Here is a 20379-nt window from a genome sequence, read left to right as displayed (position 1 = left end):
CAATTTTTTTTTTTTTCAAAACCTAATCTTGGAGCCAGTTCACACTGGGGGGATGCCCCAGTAAATATCTGCCTGTTGTTGCAAGATGAGGAGGCCATTGGTAAATAGTAGATAAGGAGGTTGTTGTTCTGGACTTCTACAACCTGTGTGATGCACAGGGATGGCATTGAGTTGACCACGTCTGAGAAATTTGAGGAAGATACGAGTGTATAAATCTATTTTCAACTATTTTTCTCGTTTATTTCATCCATTGTTTTACCTCCTAACTCGTCTCTCATCTTTTTCCAGTACATTCACCATAGCCCCGGGAACTCAAAGCGAGGATTTGGCATAGACTGCGCTATTCTGTCCTGTCAGGTTTACATCTCCCAGATCCTCGTGGCCTCTGCGCTTGGTGGTGTGGTGGATGCGGTTGGCACGGTCAGAGTCATTCCCATGGTGGCTTCAGTGGGATCTTTCCTGGGTTTTTTGACAGCTACTTTCTTGGTGATTTACCCCGAGGTCAATGAAGAGCCAAAGGAAGAACAGAAAGGACTAGGCCCTCCGGAGACAGCTGAGGGCAATGGCACAAGCACAGAGAAGCCAACTGTGCTGAAGCTGACACGCAAGGGAGCTGCCATGTCGGAGCTGGAGAGTGAGTCAGCTGTTTGAGGACATCGCTTGCTGATCACCCACATTCCAGGGAGTGCAGGTGCAGGATCAAGAACTCTTTTTTTTTTTTTTTTTTTTCTCCAAGAAAACAGATTAGGATCTTCACTACTTGTAACTAAAATTACAGAAGAAAAGGCAGTTTCATGCAAAAGTGTAAATGAAATTCTGTAGTCCTTAATATAGGTTTGAACAGGTAGCTATGATGCTAATTGCTTTCTCTACAACTTAGAAATGTCATTTCTGAACACTTTTATTAAGAATACATTTAGACTTGGAATAAGTTTTATTAATCTGCATGAGACTCACAGTGTATACAATTAGCAGGTAGAAAAATTACGTTTTCGGCTGGTTTTGAACTAACTGAAATGGAAGCTATCTTGACTTCTAGTCTCTTGCTGGGTTCTTTGTCTGAACATTTGAGGTTTCACTAGTGTAACAGCTGAATCAAACGCTTAGACATCTTGATCAAATTTTTTCATCAGCATGGTATTATCAGTCTGACAGCTACAGTTCTTTAATGTTCATTTTAGGCTTCATGTTTTTGTTAGTGCAATTACTACAAAATCATTTTATTTGCAATTGCTTTCAAGAAAAACAAAAGCAATTACTGCAGTTTCTGAGAAACTGCTGTGAATCCTTTTAGTTATACTGTTCAACAACTACTCCCAAGTCTGCTGCATGTCAGGAGAGGGTGACATGGGGTGTGATGAAAGGAGCAGCAGCTGGGAAGAGGTGACCGGCACTGGCAGGTTTTTATCACAAGTGCTGAATTCGGTGAATGTCGTTGGAATACGCTGTGACAATTTTTAGCTGGGAGTTTTGCTGGGGAAATGGGGGGTTTTCTCAGCATTTAAACCTGATCATCTCTGGATGAAGCTGCTATGGAGAAAGAGTGTCTCTGGGGTCAGCTTTGTGGGAGGGTGCATGTGGATTCTGTCTGATGGGAAAAAGAAAGTCGTTGATTAATTGCACTTTTTATGATCCTTTAACCCGCTGGCTGGGAATACAGCAGCCAAGGTAAAGGCACAGTGTCAGTACAACAAGATAAACTGAAGGCCTACCTCTGTCACTTTACATCATAGTCTGGGTGTATAAGAATCTGTCAGAAACAGTTTTTAGGCCTTAAAATTCAATCCAATAGCATGTGTTGCTGTTCTAGTCCCTTTGTTGGAGGAATTGTAGGCTGGAACTCTTCCAAGCTGCTGTACCAGTGTCATCAGCGCAACCTCCATGCCCCCTTCCTTGATTCAGGACATAGCTGCGGTGCAAAGACATTTTTCATTGAAGAGCTTAAAAGAGGTGTGCTAATCTGATTTAGAATAGTACTTGGCAGCATGCTCCACTCCATGGGCAGCCAAAGCTCAGAGATCCAGCAGCCATTTAAAGCAACTTTAGAGACTGAACTTCTGTCTGTCGTCTTAGAAGAAGTGTTTGTGATGCTATTTACTCATTTTCGCATGGACCTCCGGGCTGCAGTCGATCCGTGTGCTACACAGACAAATCACAGCTCCTTGTAAGATTTCTGCTGCCTCAGGCTTCTCATGCTACAGTACTTTAAAGTGCATGTGTAACTCATGCTGCAATATAGTCATTCAGCAGAAGAATATATATTTTAAAATGAGAAGCAGTTTTTACTCAATTACTTGAAGTGTCAATGTATTTAAGAAATGTATGTTTTGGGATGAGTGAAGTTGACGCAGTCTTGGCCAGCATCACTGACCACTTCCTGGTGGTGCAAGCTGAAGGCTTGCAGTCGGTGCCGCTGCCCTCTGCTCTCAGGGGTAGCAGGGTTGTTTTTAGGCTGGTGAAATCGCTGAGCACTAAAGTACATCTAATCACACAGGACTTAGGGGTGGGTTGTGGTTCGCTGGGGTTTTTTCCAAGTGTCTTAGAAAGTCTTTTTTTCTTTAAGGTGGCTTTTTTGTTTGGGTTTTTTTTTATTATTATTATTATTTAGAACACGTACTGTGAACTGTGTTCAGACAGGGGAACGATACTACTGAAGGACACCTTGTTGAAGAAATCAGATGTGAGAAATAGTTTAACTGAACTTCTGCCGTGAATTTTATCATCTCATTTACATTTAATATATATTCTGGTGAAGCTCATACAGAGCAGAGCTGTGTTTCACCCTGTAACTGGTGTTCATGTAAAACACATACTGAGATCAACATTTTTTTAAGTGGCTTGAATATTTTCTTGGCTGCCAAGTATTTCCTACTTTAATCTCTATTTGTGGAAAGGTTCTTGTATAGTTTAAAAATCTGCATCTTTTGGCTGGTGCCAACCATAATTACCCCTTCCCCCATGAGCTTCATGGGTCAGTGTGGATTCAAATCACCATTACTCCACCCTGCACCTTTGCAAGCCAAAATTTCATTCACAGCACCATCAAGCTGATGAAGGTCTAGCAGCAAAGAGGGAGGATAAGTTGAAGCTCCCTCTTGCTTCACAGCCAGCAGAGTGAAACTCTTTTGGGAGGTGAGCTCACATTTATTTATCTTTCTCAGTCAGGGAAAGGGTGAGGATGGAGGAAGGATGTTTTGAATCCAGAGGGTTTTGATGAAAGGCAGGGAAGGTCCAGTTTTGTGAGAGACAGCATTTGGCATAGCCTGGTTTCTACAAGTTGGATGCTAAGGTCCATATTTGGAGTTGTTTATGGGGCTGTTTAATTGCTGTTTGTTCCACGTGAACATGCAGGCTGCTGTGTAGCAGGAAGCTGTTTCACTCCCCTGTAAAGACGAAGGAAATAATTATCCATTGTAAACACACTGAAGTATTTGTAGTCTTGCCAGTAGAATTAACTTAGGGGAGCTCCTGCCAAAGTATCTCCTCCTGTTCCTTCGCCAGGCAAGTGGTGAAACCACCACGCTGGCTTCCACTGTGCTTGCTGGTGAGGGCTCCCAAGATCTTTCACAGTAAACCTTCATCTTAAACTCATGAGTTTCCTTTCTAGCCCTACCAATTCTCAGGGTGGTCTGGGCAATTTTTTAATTTGTGTGTCCCCTGGATTTGACACAGAAATTATTTAAGTTTCTTGTCACAGTTAAAAGGTAAAATAGTACAATTTCATGTGTTTATTGCGGAAGTTGTGGGAAGAGAGAGTGGAAGGGGCTTTGTTTTATTCCTGGTGACAATAAGCATTGTTTGTTGTTTGTCAGTGTTCCTGTAGTCAGATTCATCCCACATGCTCCATCGCTTTGGACCTTTACTGCAGGCGGCTTCAGGTTAAGTGGTTTTGTTCTGTGTTGCTCTGTACTGTAAACAATTTCAACATATTCTGCTGCAGTCCTTCTGGTGAGGTGCAACACCATGCACACGAGAGACCCTGTTTAGTGCTCAGGATGTTGAGAGCTGCAGTTGGGAAGCTGCACATCTAGAAATGTTTCAAGAGAGCAAAGAAGCTCAAACTTCAGCCACTCAGAAAGGTGTAACGTGCATTTTGCACTGCTTATTGCAAGAGTCCAGTCAGATCTGTTTATGGATGGCAATTTCAGATTCCAGAAGCAATAATTTCTTAGGAATGTTTCTCTTGCTGCTGGTTAGATGACTTTCATAGAGATTTATTACCTAAATAGCCTTTTAATAACATGAATCTGGTTGTTTGCTAGTGCTGGCAGTGAGCAGTTATGGAAAGGTGGGGGTTGTTCATCGTAAGAAGGGAGGAAGCCAGTAAATCCAACAGAGGCTAGTGCTGCTTGAAACGCACAGTGTCCTTTTCCCCTTTCACTTGGAGGCTTTTTCTAGACTATGAAATATTTCTGGCATGGCAGGCTGAAAAGGAGGCAGCTGCAAATTTAGCCTCCTGTTTTTCTTGCCAATGCTGATGCTGGTGTGTGGACCCCATGATGAAACAAGCTTGTGTGAGGTTTTCCACAGAGGCAGGGAGCAAGGGCTGAGCCTTTCTTATTCCTCTCCAGTCCAATCTGAACACCTCCAGCACTTGGACTGACAGTGACAACAGTGATTGTTGCCAGGTACTTTGTTGCAAACTCAATTTCATCGTTAGAAATGCATCTGCCTGCCCTTGGTTTGTGGTGAGCTTGGCCTCCCTCTGACGTCAGCAGTTAAAGGCAGGATTTTTGGTACCAGTGGGGGCTTTCAGCTGTGAGGTTGAGGTCACATTTCCATATAAAGGTGGAGGAAGTCAAAATTTGTTCCCATGCAGAAGAGGAGTTCAGGTGGAGGCTTCTTCCTGAAGGTGCATCGCTGGGGCCAGCATCTGCTTTTGGAGGTCACTCACATTTGCAGTAATTCTGCATAGCTAGGGCATGCACCAGTCCCTGCCATGAGCTGTAGTTGGGTCACTGAGAGCTGGGTTATTTCAGGTGGGCGTGTGTGTGTCTTTGTAGAGACACTGACATACACACTGCTCAGGCCAAAATAGCCTTGGTGGTTGTGTGCTCCTTGTCACTGTACACAACAGTGTTTGCAGCTGAGTTCTTCCAGCTTTCCCTTGTCCTAGTCCTATGGGAGATGAGCTCAGCTATAAATATATATCCTATTTAACTGAGTAAGTAAACTCCTGCATGATACTCCAAGCACATGTAGCAGCTTCGGCATCTGAAGTATCTATTGTGAAAGAGAAGTTGGTTTTATTTGCAGCTGTTTTGTCCTCATTTCCTTTTAATAGGCCAAATAAATATAACAAACACCAAATGTTGCACAGAAATGTTATTAATGACTGTGTAGAAGAAATACCAAATTTTATTTTTCTTTGCAGAAACTTTATGGTTACAGAGTCCTCTAGCTGTTATTCTTCCTTAAATGACAAAGCTGAACGTTTGTAAAGTGTGTTGAAAATGGTCATTTTTCAGAAGTGGAGCTACCCAAAGTTTTCTGTTTCTCATGTTGCATCCAGAACAAGCCTTTGGCAGAGGCGAGCTGCAGAAGCTCAAGTATCAACTGGTGTTTTCATTTTGAGACCCAGAGCAGCCCAGACAGTTAGGAAATTGTTAGATAATAACAAAAAAGGCCCAACTGCCTTTTCGTAGTATGGCACAAGCAGTGCCAAGGTCTGCTCATCCGGATGCTCCAGTTTTTCCTGTAATTTCAATTAACATCATCTCCCGGAAAACTAATTCTGTGGCTCCTCAACCCAAACACCCCTGCAGCTCACCTGTCTTTCAACCTCACTTTCCCTTGCCCCAGGGAGAACAGGAGACCTCAGAGGATGTCCAGGAGGGACAATTTTCTTCCCCCTCCAGAAGAGGACATCTGTTAATATTAAAAGGCTTTCAACGCCCTTGTGACCTGCCAGAGCTGTAGTGAAAACCCAGGACACAGTTCAATTTTAACTTTTTCTGATACATTTCTTAAATTTTGAAGCTGGGGCAGAAGCTCTTGGAGCATTCAGCCAGACTCATCATCTTACTTTGTCTCCACCTATTCAGTCCTTACCCATATTCAAATTGTTGTTAATAGCCCCCAAAAAAACCCCAGACTTTTCTCTCAACAAACTGGCAGCTCCCAATATTTTTTTTTCTGATGTAACATGAACACTAAGCCCTTTTGGTAGCCAAATGACCAGCTTATTTTAAATGCCTCATATTAATAGAAAGCTACATATAGGCATCTCATAGTGGAAAAAAAAAACAAAATTAAAAAAAAAAAGAGAATATTTAGTTCCTTTGTGAACTGGCCATATGACAACTACTTTTTTATCAACTTATTAAGTTGGGGCACTATAATAGCTCTTGCTGAGTTTAGCAATGTTTATAAGCATGTGTTAAACACATACTGTTGTTTTATGAGGAAAAAGGGAATAAGAAAAGTAATGTCACAGATGAATGTTTGAGTGCGTAGACGGCATAATGTTGTATGTATGATTTTTATTTCTACACTGTTGAGCTTATTTTCTGTTGTAAGGTTAAAAAGAAAAGATTTGTTGCATGAGAACTGTTTTATTGTGTTCTGCACTTTCTGTTCTTTTTGTATAATCTTGATTTTTTTTTTCATTTATGCATAGAAGAGGAAAATCAGTTTAGAAATATTCTACTCCACAAGACATTGTGTTCTGATCTGTTGTTCTCAAGTTCAATCTTAATAAACATTTCAGTAAGAGCTGGTGGCTCACATTCCTGTGCTGTTTGTAGGGATCATGAGTAGAGGCACATGAGCAGGCTCCTGCTGCTGCTGCTTCCCCTCACCCCTGTATAAGACAAACAACATTCACCTGCTTCCCAAAGCTTAGTTTATGTTTCTAACAATACTAGGACTAAACATTAGCTGGCAAAGAAAGGAGTGTGCAATTCACAAACATTTGATAAACTCAGCTGACACCTGCTGGCTTCAGGTGTAACACAGGAGGGAGCACAGATGGAGGAGCAAACTGGTGATACCTGGGAGGGGTAGATGCCCCTGGCTGGTGAGTCTCCTCCTCCTACCCTGGTTGCTCTGACCCCTTCAGGAGAAAGGGCGTAGTGGCTGACTCCTGCTAAGCCAGCAAAAGCTCTCATGCCACCACCATGTGCACTGCCAGAGCTGAGGGCTGGAGGGGCTTCCCTCCGCATGGGTGACTGGGGGCTCTGGCACTTGCCATGGCAGCAGGCAGGGGTCTCATCCTTCCTTCACCAGCACATGAGCCTTTCCCACATCTGCTTTACCATAGTGTGGGATCCTTCTGCACAGGAGAGCCTGGGAGTGCTTCAGTAGGAAATAAGCATAACCATAAGCACGGCGAAAGAAACCAGTTGACCTCCAAACGGATTAACCACTTGGACCATTGCGAGTGCCCAGGGAGGGGAAAGCCAGAGGGGCCTCTGTATCAGACGGCACGCTCCAGCTGACAGGCTTAGACTCACAGCGTGAGAGCTCTGTTGTCCTGCATTGATTCCCAGCAGTTCACCTGCTGGATTTGATCTGTGACTTCTCCTGAGGGCTCTTCTTGGGAAGCAAGATCCAGCAGCTCAGAGAAGTTACTGCCCACACGTGGTTTGGTTCATTTTTGACTAAGCACAGCTCAGCTGCGCTCTTTTCTCCCTGCGCCTGAGGTTAAAGAAGTGAGAACATAACATGCAATAAATCTGACACTGGCTTTTTCACCAGCACCAAGGGGAGAACAACCAAAGGTCCTGCATCACCAGGCAAGGAGCCACTCCAAATACTTGCAGATGGCCCACAGCAGGGCTGTGCTGCTTTTGGCTGGGGTGAAGTTGATTTTCTTCATAGTAGCTGGTGTGGGGCTACTATGAAGTATGGTAAAGTGAGCAAGTGGCTGTGTGGTGCTTAGCTGCTGGCTGGGGTTAAACCAGGACAAGGACAAAAGCCTCCCCTCCTCACTGCAGTTGGCTCAGCAGAGTCCTGGGCATTTGTCCTCACCATGGGGAACTCTGACCACCTAGCAGAGCCCAAAATTAAGTGGGGATTAAGTGGCATGGACTGTTCAACATCCTTACCTTCTGGCACACTTAAAAGGGAAGAGGCCACAGGGATGTGAAAGCAGCAATGAAATCAACCTGAACCCCCCCCTTCTCTGGGTCTCACCAGGCATGATACCAAGATCCTTCTTCTCCCAAGTATCTGCATGTCAGCCCTGTGCCAAGAGACAGGGAGAACAGAGCAGCCTTCTCCCTCCTTTCCAAGCTGTGGCCAAGGGAGAGCAGAGGGGAGCAGAAACCTTCCTGTGTGATCCACAGCAAGAAGGGAGAGGTAAGAAAGCACATTCCTCAGCTCAGGAGACAGAAGCCTGGGAGTTGGATCTGTGATCCCCAGCAAGGGGTACCAGGTTCCTTCTTGGGGTGGGAAATAGGTCCTGGGTCTGGGCTGGCTGGAGTGTGGCAAGGAAGGGGTGAGGACAGAGCTGCTCTGTCATCCCCGCAAGTTACTGTTTGAGAGAAGGCAGCACTTACAAAACAGTGACCTTGGAGTGGCTGAGAAGGGTGGGGAGAGAGCCTGCCCTAGTGGTGCCTGTGCTTTCTGGTCTGGAGTGAGGATGGAACAGCCAGCAAACCAGGAACTCCTCCAAGCCCCAGGCAGCCACAGTGAGGTGGGTCCCTCCCTCTCGGGCTATGCAGCAGCCAAGGTAAGTCTCCCATCATGGCAGGGGGCAGGTGGTGTATGGTCCCCATGTCTATTGCCAGCCCCAAGGGCTGCTTGTCACTGCCTTCACAGAGCTGCTGCTGGCTGCAGGCTCTGCTGAGCTGAGCCCTGCACCCAGACCCTGCTGTGCATGCTGTGGGATTGCCCCTACATGTACCTCCTGCATGCCCAGACCCACTCCACTACTGCCCACCCTACAGCAGCTCCAGCCTTGCTGCATGACACACTGGTGGGCACAGAGTCCACTGGGGACATGGGATGTGGCTAGACACATCCTCTCAAGCTGGGTTCCTATGCAGTGGGCAGCCCTTCCCACTCTGAAAAGGAGCATAGCAGCAGCCACCCAGCAAGCAACCAGCCCTATAGAGCCACAGTGATGAAAGGGACTTGCAGAAGGACAGGCCAAACAGGCAATGTTTACATCCTTTCCTGCACCTAGGAGGCTGCACCAGTGCCAAGTAGCATTTGTGCAGCATCCTCCCTGTCCTGACACCCCACTGCTGAGACCAGGAGACCTATGCCAAGGCATGGGGGCAAAGCACCATGGAGGGGGAAGCCAGACACCAGAGGGAATCCCAACATTTACATCCTACCTTCAGTTCCCAAATGAAGCTGACCCCACCAAGCTGAGACCTACAGCAATGCCATGCAGCAAACAGCCCCCCAAGCCCACCTTGGGGTGCACTGCCTCCCTGGGCAGTCGTGGAGAGACAGCTGGGAACATGGCAGCTGAAGAGGATGCAGACAGAGCAACAGAGGCAAGTAATTCATGGCAGGGAGGTGAGGATGAGTTTTTGCTCCATTCTCTCTGAAATGCTGACAGCAAACGGTAGGACTCAATCAGCACTGATGGAAAAGGGCCTAGGCCTATCACTAGACCCACAGCAGCACCGGAATGAAGGCTGGAAGGCAGAGGAATCCCATGTTCCTATCCCACTTCATGGCCCCATTGGCTGATCACAGCCAGCAAAAAGCAGCCTGAATTTCCAAGCAGCTCCTGTCTCTGCAGCCAGTTTCTTTCCAGAAGCAAACACTGCCATCCCTTGGTTTGAATCACAGAGGATCTTGAGTTGGCAGGGACCCAGAAGGATCAAGTCCAATTCCCTGTTCCTTGCAGGACTTAGCTAAAACTAAGCCATATGATTACTAGTCTCATCCAGATGCTTCTTGAACTCTGACAGTTTGGTGCCATGCCCACTTCTCTGGGGTGCTGAGGAAGTCTCAGAGGAGACACATCTGCTGCATCTGGCAAGAACTTTTTACCATTGTGCCCTGTACCTTAAGTCACCGTGTTCTGCTGGGTGGAGAGGACAGGGAATCCTCGCTACCATGCACCTTGTCTGCCTGACAGGTCTGCCCCAGGGGAAGCTGGGTGCAGTTCCACTCATCTGTCTCCCTCAAACAATCCCTGATACACCTCACCTCCTCCTGGAGCTCTGTCACTAAGCAGGCACACCTCCACAGCTGTATTCCCTGCTGCCAGTCCCATCCTGGTGTCAGAGCAGAGGACACCCTGCAGCCTGTACTTGGATGGCTGCGTGTTCTCACTGGAGCTCTGTCTGGGAACTGCATCAGTCACAGTGAACGAAGAGGGTGCAGGCTGCTGGCTCCCAGCAGGTCTCTCTGCTCCCTGAGGAGCCCTGTTCAGGAGAACCAGGAAAAAAAAATCAACAGCAAAGAGAAGCTGAACATGAACCTTGAACTTCAGCTGGCATCCAAGAAATGTGTAACACCTCACTGAAGCTGAGGAGAAAGGGACGGTGGCACAAGTTGGACTGAAGGGAGGACGGGGCCAAAGTAGAAGCCAAGTAACCCAAACAGCAGTAACTCAGTAATGGTGCAGGAGAGGGATGAAGTGTGCTGAGTTGTCTACTTAGTGCCTCTGCTGCAAGGAGCAGCTTTGTTCCATCTCTCAGAGGGAGTTATTTGGAGACAGGAAGAGCAAGGGAAAAGAGAACAGACTGACAGGATGCAGGGGCTCTGTCTGGTCCAGCAATAAATGTAATAAATATTTGTAAACCTTCTGTTTTCTGTTCATATTCAGCAACCTCTAAACACTGCTTTGAAAGAGTATTAATTTCAGGGAAAGTTTAAAAACTCCCCATTCATGTGTTTTGAGCCCTGACAATTTGCTGTTTAACTGAAAGGCCCAACACACAGTTTACAACACCCAAGCCATCAAACACTAGTATCACAACTTGCAGGTGCTCTTGCTATGGGCCAACAAAGCATCATGACAAATGAGCACAACCAGAAGAGGGTCTCTGCCTCAAACAGCTCACCACAGGAAGAAACAACAGCTGGACAGAGAGACCAGCACACAGCTCATGAGCCAGCATCAGTCAGCAGGATCAGTGTGGGCTGCACATCAGTAACTAGACATGGTTGCATTTTAGTAGACATCGTGGCACAGAACAGCTCTAAGGACCACCAGGGATCTGAAGATCCCTTCCCCTGTGCCTTCCCACCACCAAGGGGCCCATGGGAAGCAACTGAAAATCCACTGAAAACTGAACAGAAGTGCACAGTCCTGTTGCTGCAGGTTCATTTCCACAGCTGTGTCACTGGAGCAAATCTGAACCGGTTACGTAAACAGATACCTGAGCTGTCTCCTCACACTGCCAAGAGACAAACCAGCACTGCACTCCTCAAGTCAGTTGTATTGGTATTGCTGATCCTCCTGCTCTTGGGGATAGGTTCTGGAAGGACCTTTCTATTGTATGGTTTGGTCTGAGGTGGTAAAACTCTCCTCCTCTATGTGGTGTTCAGTGGCTGGTATTAAAGAAAGCAGTGCTTTGAAAAAGGAGGCAACTAGTCAGTCAGTTATGTCCATATTCAGTGCGTCACTTTGGAGTCTTTTATCAGTAGAAGAATTTACAATCACAGAAATCAGCATTTGCCAGTTTTGTCAATTTGTCAATGCCAGGCTTAAAAAGTCTGCCAGGAAGGAAAATCAAGGCAATGACAGGCAGGTGGCAGGTTGGTATAGCTGAGTTCCTCTCTGCAGCAAGAGGAATTTCATTAGCAGCACTTGTGTGCCTCTGTAGACAGACATCTTTAATTCACTAAATAATTCATTTCACTTACCACCACCAGACAGCTGCCAGGGGAGGAAAGAAGAAACCTGGAAGTTAGAGATGAGGGACTCAGGGGAGGACACATTACCAGCAGAAGCTGATTTTAAGGAGAATATGAGAGAGAGAGAAAAAAACAGGCACTTCTCCTCCTTAGAACACAGACAGGATGCAAGGTACTGCTAAGAATCATCATTCGTGTATTGAGTCACACAGCAACAAGAACAAGGTACAAAGAGAGGCCAGAATACCAATATAGTGTTTAATATTTTTAAATTGAAAGAAACTAACAAAACAAATACAAAGGTAAAATTTCAGTTACCATCATAAGATAAAACCTTTCATCAGCACACTGAAAGAGAAATACTACAGGGATGACACTTACAGTAGTTTACTCTTCCATCAGGCCTACACTGCTTTATTAACAAAAGCAGCAGCCCATTTTTTCCTTCTTTTTACAGTACTTTAAATATTGTATTCCACTTCACCCAGCACTCAGATAAAACTATTCTGTGTAGACTTACTGTTTTACTTGTAAATAATTGCCATAAATGGACAAAGAAACCCCAATGTACACCAGGAAGTGATTAGGGAATGCTGCTCAAGACTCCTCTGGACTCAGTGATGCTCACTTCAGGAATTAAGGAGCACTGATGATTGTGCAGTACGTAAAAATTCAGCAGTTTCTACCTGAAGTAACAGCAGTTTTTCTGATTACAGAAACGGGAGGAGTTGTAGAGGTTTGTTTGCACAGTAGCTGAGAGGTTTCTTCCAAAAGCAAGTATAACAGACACAGCAATGAAATAAAGTGCTTCAGATTGAAAAAAAAAAATCAGTTTCACGAACTGTTACAAATGCCAAGTGCTGTGCAATGCTTTTAAAGGAAATACAAGTTTAAAAAGCAAAACAGTCACTGAGAATATCCAAGTATCTTGTCTCACCAGCAGGGAGCTTTCAGTGCTATCAGGAAGAGCCTGTCTGTGTCTACATTTTAAATGATACAGCACCATAAATATACATACGGGGGTAAGGGACAGTCCTCGTGGCTACATCTAGCAGCTAGTTCAGAAAGATACTCAGCATTCATAGTAGCTCCAGAAATGCAAAAACTGCTCTTAGTTTTTTTCTTTTCAGTGCCCATGCCCAGCTATTACAGGCTGTAGAGGCAGTATTGAGCTCATGTACGGCCCAAAAAAGGGCTCCAGTGGAATTACTGAGCTGGTTTCAGTTCTCTTAATGCCATCTGCATCATACAGTGTAGCCTAGAACACTGACCCTTCCCAATGACACATCAAGTTTAAAAGCCAGTGACCCCTCTCTTCACATTTCTGTTTCTTCATCAAAGGTGCAGCAGGAGTATGAGGTGTGAGGGAGGTTCGCTTCTGCTGCGAGGTAAGGGACAAAAATGACTCAATAAATACAGAAGAGTAACACTGACAGGTGGCTGAAGTATCTACAAAATGCAGAGGATCTTTCACTTTTTTGCTGGCACAGGTAGAGTGTTTTGAAGAGCTTAACTATTCAGCTTTCCAAATGGCAATCTTCCCTTCTTCCTTTCCAGAGCCACTGAGGACGTACCTGTCCTCTGCCGAGCACAGTGCCTTCACGGTATCAGCATGACCGACCAACTCTTTCTCTACAGTCCTCTTCTCAGCACTGATCACATAGATCTTCCCTTTGCTTTTGCCTTGTGATCTTCCACTGCTGCCAACCCACAGCTGGAGTGAAAAACAAAACACCACCACAGTCACTTTCACTACTTTACATTTCAGTCTTGGACACAATTGAAGAGTTTTATGGACCACACTGACAGTGAGGGTGCTGTCTTGATAGGCTGGAAAAGGGAAACACTGAACATGTGGGTACCTGTTCATGTCTATCTCAGGTCCTCAACCTCCTCCTGGAGCTCTGTCACTAAGCAGAGAAGTTCCTCTCCCTGGGCACACCTTCCACAGGAGTGCTCACTGCTGCTGGCTGGTACTGGTGTCACAGCAGAGCACATCCTGCAGCAGGGTGCCTCCATGTTCCCACCACAGCTGCCTGGGAACTGCCTCAGTCATGGTGGGTATAGAGTTTAGAGAGGACATGAGCTTCTGCCAGGTGGATACCATCACTCCCTGGTCAAGATGGCAGAGTTACAACACCCTGTTTGCCTGCCCTGGTCACCAGCACTCCCCAGGGGGTTCTTTTACTGGTGTGAATTGTGCTGGCACTGCAGGATGCCCGGGTTCAGGAAACTCCCCTGTGCACACAGTGCTGGTACTGCAGCTGCTCACCTCAACAACATGACTTGCCTTCGGTCCTACAGACCAGTGCAGAAAAAGGGCAGAAGGTGTCACTTTACCACTGTCTAAAGCACAGCATGGCCATACCTCGAGTGCTATGTGCAGTCCTGCTCTCTGAACTGCAAGAGCGGAGAAAATCCAGAGAAAAGTAACTCAAACTATCAGGAGAAAGGAAGAGCTGTCATATGAGCAAAGATGGAAAAAGCCAGGCCTCCTAAGGCTGGAGAGAAGGCAGTTAAGGAGGGATGACATTGAAATTTACAAAATTTGAAGAGTGCAGAGAAGCAGAAGGTAGAAGCAGAGTTCAACACATCCCACAATTAGAGAAGTAAGGGATGTGGAAACCAGTAAGAGTTCAGTTTCACTTACAGGAAAGTACTTCTCCCTGTATGGCTGGCAGTGAACTTCTGGAACCTGCTGCTACAGGGAACTATGGCACCAGTAAGTTCAAAATTAAATCGGGTCCAGAGAGCCTGGATCCAAAAATAGATAACGAAGGACAGAGTTTACTACCCCTAAAGAAGAACCATGGACAGGGAAGGAGCTTAAGGCAAATGGACTGCAGCTATAGGCCAATTTAACAGGCTCCCCCTGCACAGCACTGCCATCACCACCACCATTAGAGGCAGGACATGGGGTCAGATACATATGGTCCAGCACAGAACACAGCTGTGGTCCTCTAGTGCATAGCTTAGCAGAGGGTAAGTACTCTGTGTTACATGTCAGCAGTGCTTGCCAGAATCATCCCACTTCACATAAAACCAACTGCACAATGTGGCACTCAGGTTTCTTAAAGACAAACAATAGCTTGTTTTTAATTCTAGCACTTAAAAGCAAGCCTGTGGCAACAGCCCTACCACTGTCGTTAGCCTCCAATAACAGTGTTGGGCTGCAAATTCATTCTCAGTATCTGTAATGCTGTGTAGAACAGGAGTATGTGTGCTCCAGCTACTACAGCAGGCTACAGATTCCTCCTCGGACAACCAAGGCTGCTGAGCTGTTGGCAGGCTGAAACAGAGCAGACTCCATGCTCAGGTTCAGGAGATGGATCACACAGGGATATTGTCCAGTTGTTCCTTTTGTATCAATGAGTGGGACTACAATGTTAGTTAAGGCAAAGTTGAATGAGGAGTAAGCGGGAGAGAAAAGTAACAAAGTTCTTAAGTAGAACAAAAGAGTTTAGTGCGTTGGGGTTTTCCAAACAACCCTCTATCTCCCTTAGAACAGAGGTTAAATCATAGAATCATAGAATCAACCAGGTTGGAAGAGACCTCCAAGATCATCCAGTCCAACCAATCACCCAGACCTGAGCAATCAACTAGACCATGGCACCAAGTGCCTCATCCAGTCTCCTCTTGAACATCTCCAGCGATGGCAACTCCACCACCTCCCTGGGCAGCACACTCCAATGGGCAATCACTCTCTCTGTGAAGAACTTCCTCCTAACATCCAGCCTATACGTCCCCTGGCACAACTTGAGACTGTGTCCTCTTGTTCTGCTGCTGGTTGACTGGGAGAAGAGACCAACCCCCTCCTGGCTACAACCCCCCCTCAGGTAGGTCACCCCTGAGCCTCCTCTTCTCCAGGCTAAACACCCCCTGCTCCCTCAGCCTCTCCTCACAGGGTTTGTGTTCCAGGCCCCTCACCAGCCTCATCGCCCTTTTCTGGACATGTTCCAGTACCTCAACATCTCTCTTGGACTGAGGAGCCCAGAACTGGACACAGTACTCAAGGTGTGACCTGACCAGAGCTGAGTACAAGGGAAGAATAACCTCCCTTGTCCTGCTGGCTATATAATTCCTGATACAGGCCAGGATGCCATTGGCTTTCCTGGCCACCTGGGCACACTGCTGGCTCATGTTCAGCTACTATCAACCAGCACCCCCAGGTCCCTCTCTGCCTGGCTGCTCTCCAGCCACTCTGTCCCCAGCCTGTAGCACTGCTTGGGGTTGTTGTAGCCAAAGTGTAGAACCCTGCTCTTAGCCTCGTTAAATATCATCCCATTGGCCTCTGCCCATCCATCCAGCCGGTCAAGGTCCCTCTGCAGGGCCCTTCTACCCTCCAACAGATCAACACCTGTTCCTAATTTGGTGTCATCTGATCTGGAAACTTACTGATGATGGACTCAATTCTGTCATTCAGATCATCAATAAAGATATTGAACAGGATGGGGCCCAGCACTGATCCCTGGGGGACACCACTAGTGACTGGCCTCCAGCTGGATGTGGCACCATTCACCACTACTCTCTGGGCCCAGCCCTCCAGCCAGTTCTTGACCCATTTCAGAGTGAATTTGTCCAAGCCACGAGCTGCCAGCTTTGCCAGGAGCTTCTTGTGGCAGATGAAGTCCAGGCAGACTACATCCACAGCCTTCCCTGCATTCACCAGGCAGGTAACCTGATCATAAAAGCAGATCAGGTTGGTCAGGCAGGACCTGCCCCTCCTGAATCCATGCTGGCTGGGCCTGATCCCTTGGCCATCCTGTAGGTTCTGTGTGATTGCACTCAAGATGACCTGTTCCATAACCTTGCCTGGCACCGAGGTCAGGCTGACAGGTCTGTAATTTCCTGGTTCCTCTTTCAGGCCCTTTTTGTGGATGGGCATCACCTTGGCCAGCCTCCAGTCATCAGGAACCTCTCCTGTGAGCCAGGACTGCTGATAAATGATGGTCAGTGGCTTGGCCAGCTCATCTGCCAGCTCTCTCAGCACCCTAGGATGGATCCCATCAGGTCCCATGGACTTCTGAGGATCCAAGCGGGTCAGCAGGTCCCTTACTGCTTCCTCCTGGATCACAGGGGGACCATACTGGTCCCTGGATCCATCTGCCAGTTCATGAGGCCAGTTGTCCTGAAGACAGCCTGTCCCACTATTGAAGACTGAGGCAAAGAAGGTGTTAACTACCTCTGCCTTATCCTCATCTTTTGTTACTATATTCCCCTCCACATCCATCTCCACTATAGGGAAGGACATCTTAAAAGGTTTTTCAATCTTAGTTCACAAATCTAACCAAGAGCTGAATACACAGAAAGCTTTCCTATTTCATGAGCATTTCATGGAAAATGTCATTTTTGAGGAACAAAGGAGGGAAAATCTGAGAAAGCCTGAGGAAGCTGCCTTCGCAATAGATGTATATTAGCTATTTATTTGTAAATTAACCCTAAGCCTGTCCATGTGGTATCACAACTACAGTCATTCTGGTATCATGCAGAAAGATCTGGTACACAGCATGAGGCCAGCAATGACAGAGACACAAGGTGCTATGGTAGGAAACTGTTGGTTCCTTTCATCTCTGCTGAGTTAGGAATGAGGTAACTAAAGAAGAAAAAGGTCATCTACAAAAACAAGCCAGCTAATTGGCATTTATTGTTTGTCTATTAACCTTTTCCAAGGCTTAGTCTTAGCAGCCCCGAGATTAAATACTGAGGGATCTAAACTTTCCATTTCTATGGTTTCCCAAAAATGTCAGTGGCTAATAGAAGTCACCAGGCATTAAATTACTGCAGAGGCTTTTGGCTTGAGATGCATTTTGGTGTGTAACTGCAACACTGTGCTGGTCATTAGGTTCTCTGATTTCAAAGAGGAATCAATACCTATGCAAACACCCAGTAAAGTAACTAATGGCAGGCTCACCAGAGCTGCAAACAAACAAAACTTTAGTAAAGAACTCCACAACAGGTAAAAACAATGCAAACGTCTCTCACCTGGTTTTTAACTTTTATCATACAAGTAATCTGAGAGCAATCTTGAAGATGAATCTTTTGGGGTGTACTTGAAAAGTCTTTGGTGTTCCAAACATACAGGTCACTACTCCCTGAGTAGGATGCCCACACTTCATCTCTCTAAAGCACAGAAAGATGTTTCACATGAGCACTGCTGACAGGAAGCATACTGCAGTTAAGTAACTATGGCTTGCAATGCCTCAGTTGTACTTCCTTTAAACTCTATTAGCAGTTTAAATTTAATACCTCAGGAAAGAGTTGGAAGCAGAGGAAATAAGAACACACATCCTTCAGGTGATGCTCAATTTTCATCTGTAGTCGAAATTCATGCGTTGACACTACAAGTATGCAACTTCCAGTACCTTCAATATTAAAGAGAAGCAATTAGCAACAGAAGTGCCTACTTCCTCCATCTCTATATGCCATGGAGAAAAAGGGCAAAATAAAATGGATACTTTTAACAACTGTCTTGTTTCTCAGCAGTTAAATTTTTGAGATACTTCTTCCTGTTTTTCACAGTATCTGTTTTGTAGATCTGTTCTTTCTCCAGACACTGGCTGCTATTCTGCAATGCACATACCTGGCAGTTCAGACTCCAAAAATGAGAGGAGAAGAAACAAACTCCTTAAAATTAAGACACGCTATACTTAGGTTTTCAAGTACAAAATATTTTCACCTACAGAACTGAGACAAGTTAACAGGGCTGAATCCTTACCCCACCACAGCAATTGCAGCAGCAAAACTGCCCACAGCTGGACCAGGAATTTTCAAGGCTTTAGCTACCATTTTGTTAAGATATGTTTGGATCCAGGCTCTTTTATACAGCAGCACTGGGAATCACTGCAGCGTTCTTGAATTGGTCACCATTTATGAAATAACTTCCTTTACCCTAGCATGAAGCTTTACCTTATTCATATAAACTTCTGCAGAGGGGAGGACAAATTCCTAGAAGTAGCCAAAATGCAAGTGTGGGGGTTACCAGGTCAGACCAATACCATAAAAAGTGAGCTGAAACACATGTGATTGTAACTGCTTTTGTCCCTACAGACTTTAGAAGTTTTTTGTTTCTCAAAGTTTTTCATTTCAATTTACAGGTACCATCCCAGGAGGTCAGACAAATAAAGTCCAGCCACCCTTCAGCAGGCACCATAGCTCCAGGGGTGACACAAGCTAGCCATCTATGTAAGTGTTTTGGAAGATTTCCTACAGAAGGCCACTTAAGCAGACTAAGTGGAGAATGGCAGAAGAACATCATGTACACATGAGTTTGAGATTAATGTATAGTTCTGTCTAATAAAACAGGATATTATGTGAAGGTGTAATTTATTCTTTTTAATTATTTGAGGAATAAACTTACAGCACCACAGCTGGTCATTATGAAGTTTGATAGAAGTGAGATTCTGGCAGGGCAGCTGAAAGACCTGGTTAACTTTCAGAGTGCTGATGTTCCAAGCAATCACTGTTCCGTCTAAACTGCTTGAGTATGCTTCACTGTTGGTACAGATTGGTGAAAAACAACAATAGGGAACTTTACATTCTGTGTATGCACTTTGTTCTGAACTGGAAGAAAATTACTTGCAAAATAACCAACTTTACAGTAAGCCAAGTTAACATTCTTCGTTTTTAAAGACTGGAAGAGTAAAGCACAGTAACCATTTCCATCAGAAAATGGATTGAATTCCAAAAGGCATCAAGGCCAAAATCGCTCATTATTAAATAGCAAAGCATTAGACTTGTCCAGTTCTTTTAAACAAGGTGACCAGAGTCTTCAGTGGGCAGGAGCATGTCCATCCTGTGCCCAGCACAATGCCTAAGGAATGACCTAAACTTCCTTTCCTCCCCTCGTTGTATTCTAGGTACCTGGCTGTAGACTACTGAAAGCACGTTTAAGCAACCAGCAGCTCTGGGTTGCAGCCAGCGATCTAAGCTTCAAACTACTGGAACCAAAGCATCCTAGTACAGATTTTGTCTTCTTCTTAAGATTATACTTTACCAGCTCTGCATCACTGGAAGAACTGCAGGCTAACTCAGACCTAAAGGAACTACATTATACCATGCATGAGAACTTAAGCACAACATTCCCTGAATGTCGTTGCCTGTTGGATTTTCTCTCAAGTTAGGACAAAAAGTTTCAAATTTGTTTTTCTTTGCTACTGCACCTGAGCAAACAAATTATACTATTCCTTTGATTTTTGTTTTTTTTTATCTTTAACATCTGTTGTCTTCAGGTGAGAAAATCTTTTTCAGAATGTTCCTAACACCTAAACAAACTCTACCTGAAACCCAGTTAAGCCTGCTGCACCACTGGCAGAGCTATGGCTGATGTCTGGTCTGGCCTGAGAGTTACAGCTCCCATGGGAAAACAGCAGGTTAGGGTCTCCAGCCAACATTCTTCCCAGTTGTACCAAAAGATCAAAATCATTTTGCCTGAACAAAACAATAACTGTATTCTTTCTTTTACAAACAGGCAGGACATATCCAGAAGTGTGCTGTAAACATCTAGTCGATGATGTGCCCAAAACAAAAATGAAGTGGTCTTTAAACTGCATCTGCACTGATTCGTCACTGGGTGCTGCCAGTTCCTGGCTGCTCTCATCCTCATCCAAAAAA

General features: G+C 45.5%; 2 protein-coding genes across 2 annotated transcripts in view; one reads left to right on the top strand and one right to left on the bottom strand.

Moving 5' to 3' along the window:
• The window catches only part of SLC45A4 (solute carrier family 45 member 4), a 32333-nt gene extending 31653 nt beyond the window's left edge, over positions 1–680 (top strand). Inside the window, exon 8 of the mRNA XM_054385364.1 lies at positions 289–680. Within this exon, the coding sequence (XP_054241339.1) occupies positions 289–651 (363 nt within the window). The 3' untranslated portion in view covers positions 652–680. The remainder of the gene's footprint in view (positions 1–288) is intronic.
• A 12306-nt stretch (positions 681–12986) lies between these two features.
• The window catches only part of DENND3 (DENN domain containing 3), a 38781-nt gene continuing 31388 nt past the window's right edge, over positions 12987–20379 (bottom strand). The window contains exons 20-23 of the mRNA XM_054385380.1: positions 19127–19260; positions 18016–18131; positions 17752–17889; positions 12987–13483 (exon numbers count right to left, since the gene is read on the bottom strand). Of these exons, the coding sequence (XP_054241355.1) occupies positions 13283–13483; positions 17752–17889; positions 18016–18131; positions 19127–19260 (589 nt within the window). The 3' untranslated portion in view covers positions 12987–13282. The remainder of the gene's footprint in view (positions 13484–17751; positions 17890–18015; positions 18132–19126; positions 19261–20379) is intronic.

The sequence above is a fragment of the Indicator indicator genome, chromosome 12 (assembly GCF_027791375.1).
Source record: "Indicator indicator isolate 239-I01 chromosome 12, UM_Iind_1.1, whole genome shotgun sequence".
NCBI lineage: Eukaryota > Metazoa > Chordata > Aves > Piciformes > Indicatoridae > Indicator > Indicator indicator.
Note: the sequence above shows the minus strand (reverse complement) of the source record. Positions and strands in the feature narration are given on the sequence as shown.